Source organism: Ambystoma mexicanum, chromosome 6q (genome assembly GCF_040938575.1).
Source record: "Ambystoma mexicanum isolate Mex_15411 chromosome 6q, UKY_AmexF1_1, whole genome shotgun sequence".
In the NCBI taxonomy this organism is placed as follows: domain Eukaryota; kingdom Metazoa; phylum Chordata; class Amphibia; order Caudata; family Ambystomatidae; genus Ambystoma; species Ambystoma mexicanum.
The window spans coordinates 496,775,092-496,788,759 of NC_090937.1; the positions used below are offsets into that span (position 1 = coordinate 496,775,092).

Sequence of the window (13,668 nt, forward strand, 5' to 3'; positions counted from 1 at the left end):
GTTGAAGGAACCCGGTAATGGAGCCCGGTTTGGAGGCAGCCATGGTGCTAATAGCACCATGGCTGCCTCCAAACTCGTAATGAGGACCATTTGTTTTCATATATTGACTAAAACGGAACCATGGCTGGAAGTGATCTATGCCCCACTGTGTGGCTGAACCTGGCCCCAGTTTTCACTTTAGACCACCAACCTGATGCCCAGCTGGAATGGCTACTGGAGTATTTGTATATTTCAAACCTATCCTACATATGTCCTCACAGATTCTATAACATCAGAAAAGATTATTCAAATCTCAATCTTATCATGAATTTGACTTTTTTTCATTAATCACTTGAGGGAATTCTTTTTAAGAGAATGTCTTTAGAGCAAGAAATGAGAAACCAGGATAAAATCTTCGCCTATAAATTAGAGAGCTCTTTATAAAAATCTTTTTGGTGTTTTTGCACGAATTGTACTCCTGATGAAAGTTCCGTAATATTGAGGGCGATGAACTGAAACATGTTGAGTAACTTAAAGAGTGATGTATACTAAGGACATATGACTAAAACAAAAAAACATTGTAAAGAGATAAGTTGTATGACAAGCAGAATGAGACAAAGGTTATTTCGGAATCTAATATAATACTGGTGTGTTGCTGATACATATGGAATTGATTTCATGCAGAGGAAGTAAACTATTTCTACTGTGTAGGAGGAAGACATAAATATTCAAAACATTATTTTTATTTAAAATAAACACGTATTTGTACAAAAGATAAATGAATAGTTTTTTTTATACTGAATGAAATAAAGTCGAATTCATAATTGGGAGTTGGATAATGTTTTCAGATGTTGTAAAATCTGCGATGAAATATGCAGGACATGTTTCATATATACAAATGGTTTATAAGTCTGGGTATACCTATCTGGGTGGTTATTGTTCAAATCCCGGGTTCCTCTAAAGGTTATGTGCTGCTGAGGGGCACTGGAGTAGCGTTGGTTTGTAGTGCATCACTGCAGACCTACCCAACGCATGCTGTGGATCCTTCAAAGCTTCATCAATAGTATTGATCATAGTGTTTTATTCAAAGAAGCACATCTGGTCATTCTAATTTACCAGCCTTGTAAATGTATTCTGAAGGGGAATTTCATCAGTTGATACAGTTACCCTTTTTATGCGCATCCAGTTGCCACTATGGTACGGAAGAGAATGGCTGCAGCGTGGCATGCCTTTCACCCTGCAGTTTTCATGCTAACAGACCTTTATCCTATGCGTGAAGGTCTGATATGCATATTCTTGCCTGGATGCATAGGCTCAATCTTACCATCAATAAGTCGAGTTTTAGGCCATGGCACTGGACTGGCTGCAATGTATTATCTTTAACCTTATGCAATATTTTTGTTTCTTCGGAACAGAAAGAAGTTAGTGGATAATTGTGTATGCCTGACATTAAAGGTTTTATGCCTAACACGTGTATTGATGCAGCTCTGGATAGCCCAAGACTACTCTATAGGAGGAAAGGACCGGCAGTGCAGGGATGTTATGGCTCATCACCCAAAAGACTTAAATCCGGAGCATAGTCACTATGCCTGGAACAAGGGTGTGGCGACTGACTGGTCAGGAACCTCCCATGGGCATCCAATTCCCCCACAAAATGTGGGCAAAATTAAAGGTTTGTTGGATGTATTGTACGCCTCTGTCAAAGCTACCCTAAGCCATACATTCTGTTTGACCTCGCTACCAATAGCCATTGTAACTGCAGAGTTCAAGATATCAAGCTTGCCTACGACTGAGTCTAATAGAGTTGGACAGATGGGTGAGAAAACAAATGTGACATTCAACGCAGTTGACTACCCTAAGGCGCGTAGAATCCCCTTTGCAGCCCTAAAATATAAAATAATTTCAAACTTCTGTTTCAGAAGACACATAATTTGCTGCTGCCCGGGAATCTGCTCTTTTCCTATCAGAGAGACACCCATTCTAATCACTAAGGAACAAAGGGCTCTGTGTTACAAGTCATCTTTCTTGGGAATGCTGCTTCATAAAGATCCAGAAGTCAGGATTGACCCAGGAAATTCTCTATTGCACCGCCTATCAAAAAAGAAAAGCAAGTCTCCCTCTGGGTGGCCTTGCAGTTAGCACCCATTTTTCAAAGCCCCATTTGTGGGGTTAAGTCAGCCATTGGTAAATTACAATTATTAGGATATTCCAGTGCAATGCCAAGGGGGCAAGAGGTTGGATAAAGACCTTGCAGAAGGAAAAAGTCCCTAGGCTTATGCCCCGAAAGCTGTGCCGCGTGTCAGTCGTTCCGTCATGCCCCTCTGCTGGCTTTATATCATTTCACCCACGGGAATCTCTCAGGTAATGAGTGGGTCAGACTCGCACAGAGCTCATTTAGATCTTTGCCGGTGAACCTTGACCCCCCTCCCAAAATTCAGCATTGTGTTTTGATGAGTTCCTATTTTCCTCTGATCAGTGAAGCTCCTCCAAGCTTTGCATTGTCAGCTCTTTTTGTCACGCGCACGTCACACAGTATTTGTTTTTCATTTCTGCAAGGGGTTTTACGCTTACTCTGCCCAACTATTATTACAAATCTGCAACGCTCATCTCTAATGCAAAGCACAAACAATCAGCACACAGGCAGAAAATATTGAACATTGGACAATTGGGTGCGATTTCTTAGGAGCTCCTTCTGCTACTTTTTACACATTATATTATGAAGTTCATTTATTCAACTAAAATTCTTGCCAGTGACCCAGTCCCCTTCCAAATGTAGAAGTAAAAACTTGGCTGACATATTAAATCTTCACTGTCACTGGAACCCTATTCCAATGTGTGATAAGGTTCCATCCATTTTAGGGGACCCTTATATCTAGGTCCAGGCATTTTTATCTGAAGATCATCCAGTTTCCTTCTCTGGAGCAATCGTAGCTGCTGGGATTGCCCGATCAATTACTGGTGTCCCCATTGCACTAGCGCCTTCCCTTGTCCCAGTCTTTATCTAACGAGGCCCCCACCTCAGGGACAGAAAAACCTGTCCAAATGGCACAACAACAAAAGCTCTGACAGGCCGGCACTGCAAGACATCCTGTCCATCCAAGCAGCATTCCTCTCAGTATCTACCCAGGGAAGGGAGGGTGGGTTGCAGGTCTGGAATGAGGAAGAGCATATCTTAGCATAAGGGGATTATCAGCAAGTAATCGGGCCAATACCTCTCGCCCATCTTCCTCGAGACAGTTCTTAATGAATGAGAGCACAGAAGCAGTGCAATGGGTAATGAACAGTAATACCAAAGGCAAAAGCGGCGCAAAAGTGTCCTTTCATTAGTAAATATTCATTCACGCAAGACAAAACAGCAGAAGCAAATGTGATCAATTTGTCCGGAGAAGACCATGTGGCTGCCCTACAGATGTTTCTACAGGGACCCCATTGACCTCTGTGCAAGACACAGCCATTGACCTTGTGGAGAGACTTAACACCGGCTGGAAGGAGAGTCTTCATGGGAGCTACTACTGGTCTGTCAACCCAATGGTGCTCCTGATCAATCTACTCAAGGCAGCAGTGCAAGGTGTCTTGTTTGCATGGCCTGGGCCAAAAGAGATGACCCCTTTCTTACACTTGGAAATCCGCTCGAGGAAAAACCTGACCACTCTCCCTACATCTAGGGGATGGGGGGAAAGACTGTCAGGAGAGACTGTGCCCAAGGTGGGAAGGACTAAATCATCATAGAGGTGAAAATCAGAAATAAATGTAGGGCAGAAAAGCTGAGAGGGTCGCAGGATTAGCTGCTCAGGTACAAACCAAAGGAAAGGTGGACTAAAGTTGAGAGTTCCCTGTGCCCCCAGCCACCTTGCTGAAGAAATAGCCACCTAGAAAAGGCACTTGTAGGAAAGGCGATAGATTGGGATCGACTCCAGTGGCTCGAAGAATGCAGCTGAGAGGGCCTTAAGCACCAAAGGGAAGGCCCAGGTGGGAAAGAAAGATCTGACGCTGGGCCAGGAGATTTCATATCACCTAAGTAGATGAGCTGCCAGGTCCTCAACACCAGTCAACAAGCCTAGGACCTGTGCACCATCCAGATGGCCACTAGCCGTGCTGTTAAAGAAGAACCCCAAACCCAACCTGAAACCCTCCCTAATGAACTCATGCAACTGGATAGGTTCACAAACCCGCCGGCACAGACACACCCTAATCTTTCAAGAGCCACCCATCATCTGAAGATGCCTGGTGTCCACTTGGAGCCCTGACTTCCAGCTCTAAAGTGGCCATCTTAGGTAAGCATATTGTTTGATTGAACGGGAGGCTTCGAGCGTCCCATTCATTCAAACTACATTGCTGTCAGCAGCCAAGGTTTTCAGATCGAAAAAACATGGGGTGCTAATAACAATAACACCCGATCTGGCACACCGACTCGGATGGTAATGGCACTGAGGTCCATCCTTAAGGCCCTTGTGCTATAGCTTGGTCCCTCGGCCATTACCACCTGATTCGGCCCTCCGGATTGGGTGTTATTGCTATCATATATTCCGATACGATGCTCTTATGCCAGTAGTGGAAGGGAAATGTGAACAATGGACAAGGCCCTCATATATTAGGCATAGAGCAGGTCCAGTAAGGGTCAAGAAGTTCATATATTGGGGGCGGCATCAACATTGGAATGTATTGAACTTAGGAAATTACACCAAGGTGGGTGGGCAGAGGCATGACTCACAGCCACCCCCTTAAACTAGTTTGAATACCTACTAATTATTGGAGACACACACAAACACACTAGAAGCGTTCCAACTATAACGCCCTCCTTTGGTATTGCCTTGAAAGTGGGGTCCACACCGCCAAGCATAACAAGGTTTAAGTGAAACAAGGTCACGCTAGCTAAGACAACTGTGTCTAGTGCCCTTGAAAATATTTCAGTCGGGGTCTGCACATTTTTTGGCGATCTCATTACATGATCTGTTCAGTGCACATGGTATGTGACCACAACCTTTGCCGTGGCAGGAAGTGCAGCTGAGAAGTCAAGTGATTAACACAATCCTCCCTCTTGGCATTGCATGGCACACTATCAAGGCAGGCAGCAATAACCTAAAGATCTTTTGAATTCCAGCTAACTGTTCCTGCCATTCCTTCCTGCATCTTTTGACTTTTGGGCGGGTTGATGAGTGATGTGGTTGCTGGTGGTGAGTGCCTGCAGGGCCGCTGTACTGTGTGGGTTCTATGTTTTTTTCTAAATCCCTTTGCTCTTCCTGCTCTTTTTTTGTCTCTCCTCGCATGGCTCCTGGGGCTGAAAGGAATCTGAGTCAGATCAAGAGCAAGATGAAGAGGTAACTTTGAATGCAATGACACTATTTGAGTCCCACCCGCTGTAATGTTGTTCTGATCTACATTGGTTTTTGACAGAGACAATGTGGGGCAAGAAGAGTATTAATATTAACATGTTAGCCAGAGGGCTTTAAATTCCCCTAACTCCCCTTTATCCTTTCACCACCACCAAGGGGGCTGTGGGGTCTAAGGAACACTAGTGTGGCAGGGCATTCGTAATCAAAATTCAATTTTGACACGTGCATCTTTGCGAGAGAAGTGCAAGAAAAATTATTCCATGCAGTAACTTTTGAAAAAATGTTGGTGGAAAAAATATCTTTCTAAAAATAACTTTGTAAAAAATATTGGTCCTCTATCTAGTACACTTGTTCTGTAAAAGATAACTATAAAGCATGTTATTGAAAACATTTTCAACTTTTTTGTTAGTGATCGCCTTTCACTCTGTATAATTTCTCTTCTCTTTCTTTGAGGGAATGGGGCACCCCTAAACTTACACTTTTCACACACTGTGCCTGTCTGGTCGAGTCCCAGCACCCACACTAATTTCATTTCTAATATCATTCCCACCAATTAATTGTCAGCAGTGTTCACAGCATATTACACAAATATAGATTTTTCTCAACTCTTCTATTAACAGGTACTTATGACTGTTTACTTTATCAAATGCTATCTCCAAACATTAAAAATATTATTGTTTATAATGTCATTTACATGATCACATTTTTTGTCAAAAGTACATTTTTAGAGTGTAACTTTTTCCACAATATGTTCACATTAGCAGAAAAATGTGGGTGCATTTTGCAGTGCTTTAACAACAGAGCAAAGATTGTGCTGTTTCGGATACTAGGTACTCGTCCCGTTACTTGGTTGGGGTACGAAGCCCATCTAGTGTTGATGGACCAGATACTAACTGGTCTGCAACATCTGTTAAATAAACTCGATATATACAGTGGGGTGAATAACCTAGAAATTCATATTAAAAAAACGAAAATAATGGAATTTAGTCAAAAGTAAAATATTTGCCAATCATTTAAATGGAAGATGGCTGCGACATCATGGATGTAGTGAAAAAATATAAATGTTTAGGAGTTTTTTAAAATAATCTTATTAGTTTAGTTCATATAAAGAAGAACACACTCAATAAGATAAAACCAACAGTTTCAGCGATAAAAGGATTCAATTCAAAGCACGCGTGGGATTGGGATAGAAACGTTTGTCTAAGAAAAGTTTAGCAAAGTAATTCATTGAGATTCCAATGAAAATGGGAACCATAATGCCTTTTATAAAAAAAAAAGGTCCCTGATAGAAGCATCCATAGGATCTATATGTATTTTAGATTTAAGCTCATGCACACCTGAGAGGTAATTGGCCCTGTGAAAGAGGAAGAAGGTGAGTCCTTTGAAACAACTAAACATTGGGTTTTAAGATTGTTTGACTTTAACAGAGGGACATTGAGATCAATTTGCAAAATTCGCAGCTAGGCCTGCATTTATTCTGACAAAGACGTTTTGGGAAAAGTGGATGAGAGGTGATCACATTTCATTAGTGTTGGCATTATCTGCTTTATTAAATTGTATTCTTCAAGATTTGGAAAGAAATTAAATTGGACACTTAGTATTGTTTTAAATTATGAGAGTTTATTTTATTGAATGTTTGAAGCTAATCTATAATGTATTTATAAAACATATATGTATGCTTTGAAGATAGTAAACTAATTGATTAATAACTACGGTTTATCCGTAAACATCCATTATGTTGGCTTTGTTTGAATTTGACAAACAATCTTGGAAGATTGCTGAAGGTTACCTGTTCACCAAATAGCAAAATAAAAAAAAATAATAATAATAATAATGATACCCTAAGCACATACCTAACTAATAGCACTGTCTGTCAAGGCATGAAGAATGAAGCAAGCGTGTAGGCGGGTATCATTGTAGTATCTTGCACACAATCAGGGCTGCCAGAAAAGAGGTCTCTGCAGGTCACATGAGATTGTGGCAGGGATCCCACTGCAGTATTCTGACGTTTCTGGACACTCCAAGGTGGTCTTATGAGCCAACACAAGCCTTGGGATGTACCATAGAATGTCCAAGAGTGAGCTAAGGACTTTATCAGCGTGCATCAATTTTAGGTTGAAAATAATCATTGAATTCAACTAATACAAAAAAGGTGAACATTACTGGAAATATTAGCGAGAGCATGACTTTTCCCAGAATACACCTTAAACTACTGTTCTAAGTCTGAATCTAAATTTGAAAACGAGTGAGGAGAAGGGGCGCAATCACAGTAGGCTTCTGGTTTTCAGTCCCTAGAATGCTTAAGGCTGCCAGGGCGTGGCAAATGTTAAGCGACCATCAGTACATATGGGCTTTTGACACTCGAATAAGGATTAAATATTGGTCATGGTGTACTTACAAAATAACAAAGCGGCGTGCGTGTGTGTGTGTGTGTGTGTGTGTCAACAGTACATAATTATACAGAGGGGTGTAGTGCTGTAAGCAAAGCATGATCATTATTTTATTATTATTTGTTTTGCTTAAGTGCTGAAGACCAGAGGCTAACAGAAAGCTTTATGTATAACACAGAGGAGATAATGGTCCACACGCATTGTTCTTTTCCAAATACATATAAAGAGAAATAGATTGAGAAGTGGGTTGTGGATGTTTGGGAAGAGAAGAGAGCAGAAATCAGGAGCAGGGATAAAATAATTCAGAAGAATAATGAGAGTGAGGAAATTTATACTTTAAGTGTTTGCAGAAAATTAGCACTGGTTGGCATTGTACCAGCCAATCATGCGGCTAGAGTTGTGGGTTTGCACTGATGGCAAAAACCTGTATTCCCTTCCAGCCTCCTGCACTGCTGTGGCTGTCGCTAAGTGCACACTTTCCCCTAGCTCTTCCCACCTTCATGAACTCTTTCCCCATTCCGCTCCTGCTATCCCTTCCTCTACTTCCGGCACGTTCCACGCATTGCTCAGGTTGCTCGCCACACGGCCTAGTCTGATGCAATGGCCACCATCAGGGTAGAAAAGGAACTTGTGCCTCCTCATTCCTTTTGTCACCGTCCTATTACAACCAATTCACATTTAACTCCACCTTGTCCTGCCTTTTGTCACCCACCCATAACTTCCTCTAACTCCACCTCATTTTTTGTTGTTGCCTCCTATACCCCTCCCTCTAACTGCACTGCTCCTATTTTCCTTTGCCTCCCATACCACCCCCTCCCATTTAACGCCTCCTTTCTGTTGACTCACCATAAACACCCCTCCCTCTTTAACTCTATCTCCTCCTTCCTTTTCTCACCTCCTCCTAGCCACCCCTTCCGCTTTAAGTCCACCTCCTCACTTTTGTTGCCTCACCGCAGCCACCCCTTCACCACTGGTGTTGTAGGGATCTGTCGGTCCCAGTTCATAAGAACATAAGAAAGGATTAGCTGTTGTGCTGACACCACCCCGCAGTTCTGCACAGCTACTTTGAGGCAATGCGCTGATACGCAGAAACTTCAGACACGCAGACACTTCATGTCTGTGCCCCCCTGTTGAATCAGTGAGCCTGTAGGTTCAGGCTATGACTTGGTGGCCACATAGCCTTGGTAATGGTGCAGGCCTCGCCGCTCCATTTGACATATGAGACATAGGGGCCATATTCATTACAGGAATGCAGGTTCAGAAAACCTAATTCGACACAACACTAATGTTTTGAAGTATGTTTGTTATCTTTGTTTAGCCTCTCCACGTCCTTTTCAATCCATGTGATATTTTTACTATATGTTCCCAATGGGTCACAAAGTGTGTCAAAGCAATCGGAACAACTCCAGTGCAAAATCGATGCAAACTTCCGAAAATGCTTTCTCATTTCGCTGTGGTTGTATATCAGGAAACTTATATATATATATATATATATATATATATATATATATATATATATATATATATATATATATATCTACAAGACTTGAAAGGTTTACTGGAAATCACTGGGGAGTATTTTGACTCACTAAACCTCGACGTTCTACCGAGTTCTGGGGCCTGTGCACTTTCTTATTGAATGTATCTCTGTGGGACACGTCACTCTATTCACCAATGATAACCTTATTTTGCCCACCACAGGAAGCCTGTAACACTTGACTTTTGTGTTTCTTTTGTTCTAGGGCAACACCACATCAGAAAAGAGTAAGCTTTTAAATTCTGGGGTATTGTTGTGTTTACTTGCGCTGTTTGGGCCATTTGTAGAGTGAAAGACGGCAGCCTGAACGCTACTGACTTCTAGTTATTAACAGCCAACACTGTAATATAACAGTTTATTAATCTATTTATTGCATTTGCACAATAATACCTAGAATTGCATGCAGTTACTGTACAATCATATAGACTTTAATAATTCGATCTAAAGCATTCAAACTACCTACACTTGTATAAACTTTCCTTTGACAACCACTATCTTCCCGCTACCTCTCTTTTGCCCGCTGAGGATTGCATCACATGCAATTTTTTAAAATCTATTTCATGACATCTCATTAAAGTTGCATCATTTCATATGACCAAGTAACAGTAACTTTTCTGTTGTTAACTTTCTGCCCTCTGTTTATTTCAAAATGATTGGGCGCAAAAGTGATACTGTTAAAAAAAGAATTGTCATCCTGAGGTTTTACTGTGGTTAAACGCTGCTCCATTTAAACTCTTGAAGCATGCCACACAATGCTTTTACTTCAGAATCCGCCATCTTGTGTGCACTTGAGAAGGGGCAGCAGCAACTAGTGACAGAAACCATGCACCAAAAAATCATTAGCCCATCATGCATCAGAAGCCCCCTACCTAACACGCAGGCTCACGCAGTGGGCTGCGTGCCGGACTCCTACACATTTGCTCTTAAGGTGTCGACGAATTGTCCGCAGAATCTAAGATTTACTCCAACAGCCTTGGAGTCGCAAAGATTTGCCCCAGCGCTAGTTGAAAAATAATTGGAGCATCTTCAAGATGCGTTTTAGGTGCATGTGAATGCCTCCGCTACGTGTGCGTTAGCATCACCACACAAGGGCATGACCTTTGCAAATTTGGTTCCATCCGAATATCTCCATATGTTCTCAACACAAACTCTTTGAGAATCAGGCCCAGGGTCTATAACTACCCTTGTACAGCAGATAAAACTATCAGCCGTGAAAACCATGGAAAATGAGGCAAGAGGGGCATGTTTTAATGGCTAATGTGCCTGCTGGGCCTAGAGACCCACGTTACCCCTCACTGATGATGGCCAATGAGGCTGAAACATGTCTTTGGATGCTTGTGGCCTTGTGCAGAAGGGATGTGACCAAGCAGTTGCAGTTCGGGCTGGACTGCCCCTTTGGGGGTGGGACTAAGCCTGATTTGCATATGGTCTTTCCGCTTCCTGTAATCGCTCGGCAGGTGAAGAACGATGGTCAGGAGGGTAACCCAGAGAAATTTCCAGAGGTTTAAGATGAATTCTAAACTTTCCAGCCATTTGTTTTTGCTTAAAGTATTCCCTACAAAGCCTTACGTACTATGTGCAAATCACTTGTCGACACATTATACATATGACCATGAAATAGAAGCAATGATAGAAAACGCCCTTCATACATCACCATGGTTAGGGCCAAGCACATCATTTAGTTATAGCGCAAAGCGCTGCACGCCTACGTCTGCAAATAGGAAATGGGGGTTTTATTCCAGATGAACATGCCCCTTCCACTCTTCCCATCACATTCCTACATACCAAGGATGATGGAGTCTCGGCAGGTTAAGGCAGAGTTGGTTACAGTCTTCTTTGGCCAGCGAAAGAAAGGTCCAGGTTAAGGGGTGCTTCCTAGTCTCCAGCTTCAGTCTTGGGCATCTGTCCTGTGCCAGCAGACCTCTGTTGCGGGGACGACTGGACACCATATTAAATGATATCGGAAATGATAGATACATGTGTTTAAATGTAAATCAAGAAAACAGAAACCCATTAACCACCAGGGTCCTCATCCCACAAGGAAACCTCTCTGCAGAAGCAATAACAACCCAGGATTGGCTTGCCATAGAAAGGGGACGCTGTTATTGCTGTCCTTCATATAAAAAGCGGCCTTCCTCATTAAAGCAGCATCCTAGAATCCTGTCGAAGCAAGATGGCTGCCTGGTTGGTTCATGTAACTCCCCCACCATGTGTGGAGATTAGTCCTGGTGGCCTTAGGCTCCAGGACCAGAGGCGTAGCCAGGATTGTCTAACCAGTGGGGCCTTAAGCTCATGTATTTGTGCCCACTACAGTGACATTAACATCTGTAAATGCCCACACGGTGCTGCAGAGTGGGCATTCACAGATTTTGGGTGGGCTTTGCCCGCTCATGCCCTTCTCTGTCTACACCTCGGTCCAGGACACCGGCCAGCCTTCATCTGCTACCTTTACTTGGAGGAGGAAAACACAGACATAACGAAATCTGTAAAAAAGAGACATAACTCAGAAATAGGACAAAGGGAAAGAACACCACGAAGTCGATAAAAAGACACAAGAGGGCAACAGGAAAGAAACCCCACAAAAGCGACAAACACAAAACACAGTAAGACAACACTCAATAGAAACCCCAAAACAAGTGCAAGCAAAATAGCGAACATAAAGACAACATAAGGCGCAAAAGCAGGGGTTTATTCATAATCTGATTCAAACACACGCAAACCTCCCTTCCTCAATGCCAGTATGCTAAGAATTTGACAAGACAGAGAGCAAGCAGCCCACCAGTGAAGAACTGGAAGGGGTTGCTTGATCACTCAGGTGTGAGCATAGGGTTCAGGGTAATTGTGGCACTATGGCACCTTCCAGAACTTGCGAAGCACTCACTCTTCGAGTCCTCTTATTTCCTGGTCTTGTTAAGTGATCTACAGTATAGGTTTCGAGTTCAATTTGAGCCACATCCTGGGGCTACCGGGAGCTACCTAGTCCACGCTATGCCTGTACTCATGCGTGGCACATGCATGTGGGCATTAAACAGCTCTTTGTGCATTGCACCCCTAATAAGGTTATCCTACTCCACTGAAGGTTTAGTCCTGCTGTATTATAATGCCAAGTGAACAGCCGCTGTTAACCTGACATTCATTCATCCCGTGTTGCCAACAACAGGCACTTTTAATGTGCCCCAGGAGCCAGCAGAAATGAGGCAGAAACTACAGAACCATTAAATACTTGAGGAACTATGGCAAAAAGCCTTCAGCCCTACTGGCCCTCGAGCTGACAAATACTGAACAACATTAGGCTGCTACACGGAATTGGAAAAACATGTTTGTCAGCAATACGATAATGAAAGGCGCTTTAAGGCGCTTTAAGAAATAACAATATATCAGAGTAACCACAGAATGCGAAATGAAACACACATCTTTCAAGCCTCTCTTTGTGCGCCCTTCCACAGGTGCCATATACACTTCTGTAGGGGGGCAGCGCTTCACCACAGTATATACAATGTTACATAGTCATGTTTTGTTTGCCATCTCAACTATGTCATACAAGTTCAGTCCTCGCAGCAAAGGCTCCATACCTACCCTGTGTTTGCCACACCCTCGCTTTGCATGGAAATAACTTGGCTTTACATGTGCCGTGCTTGTGTCGAGTGTGAGTGCTTCCGAGTCTTTTGGTTGCTGTGCATTGCATTCCCACTGTATGAATTCACTTTTATGTTGATGCACAGTTATTATATCCTTTGTTTTTTCCCCACCTCATTTCTCTCTATCCTTTTTTTTCATTGAAGCATGAGGTTGCTCCAAGGAAAGGACCATACCTCTTTAAATATATATATATATATATATATATATTTTTGTTTACCCCTTTTGTCGAGGTGTGATATTCCTTGAGATGAAATGCCGGTTGCCGATGATTCCTACTATATTTTCCCGGCGGATTATCTTAGAATTCTCTACTCAGTTTGACAGGTGTCCTGACATTGAATGTATACCATAATGTACATACTTGTTCAGTTGCGGCACTGACAGGTTGCAGCCATTGGCTTTTTCTTAGAGGAAATCGACTTTTGGGCTACTCCAATGCGTTTTTCTCTGTCTTTTCTTTATGTTTATTTGAGCATTGATTTACAACATCTTAACAATCTTGAGATGCCTCTTTTTATGTGGTTTTCCTGTATCCCCTATCCATTTCCGTTTGCTGTTTTTTTCCTTTGTGTATTGTGCTCTTTTTTTGCTATTGCTTCGGTGTTGTCTGTGTGGATGTGCTCCAGTGTGAAAACAAAGCAAGTTATTTCCTGCCCATCTCCCCATGATTTTTGTTTCCTTCAGCTTTGCTCTGCTCTTGTATTACAAAGCCACTGTGGACCCTTGTTTTGAACTTTTCTACCAATCCAACCAAAGACACTGTCGTTTCAGTCCTGACTGCATATTCCAA

At 42.5% G+C, this 13,668-nt stretch overlaps 1 protein-coding gene across 40 annotated transcripts in view; it reads left to right on the forward strand.

The window, feature by feature from the left end:
• ANK2 (ankyrin 2) overlaps window positions 1–13,668 on the forward strand; it is a 1,645,279-nt gene that overhangs the window by 1,471,787 nt on the left and 159,824 nt on the right. For 34 of the 40 annotated variants that reach the window (XM_069630993.1, XM_069630997.1, XM_069630984.1 and 31 more), the window contains 2 exons: window positions 5,265–5,297; window positions 9,445–9,466. In XM_069630993.1, the coding sequence (XP_069487094.1) occupies window positions 5,265–5,297; window positions 9,445–9,466 (55 nt within the window). The remainder of the gene's footprint in view (window positions 1–5,264; window positions 5,298–9,444; window positions 9,467–13,668) is intronic. The other 6 variants (XM_069630989.1, XM_069630999.1, XM_069631014.1 and 3 more) reach the window with 1 other exon arrangement.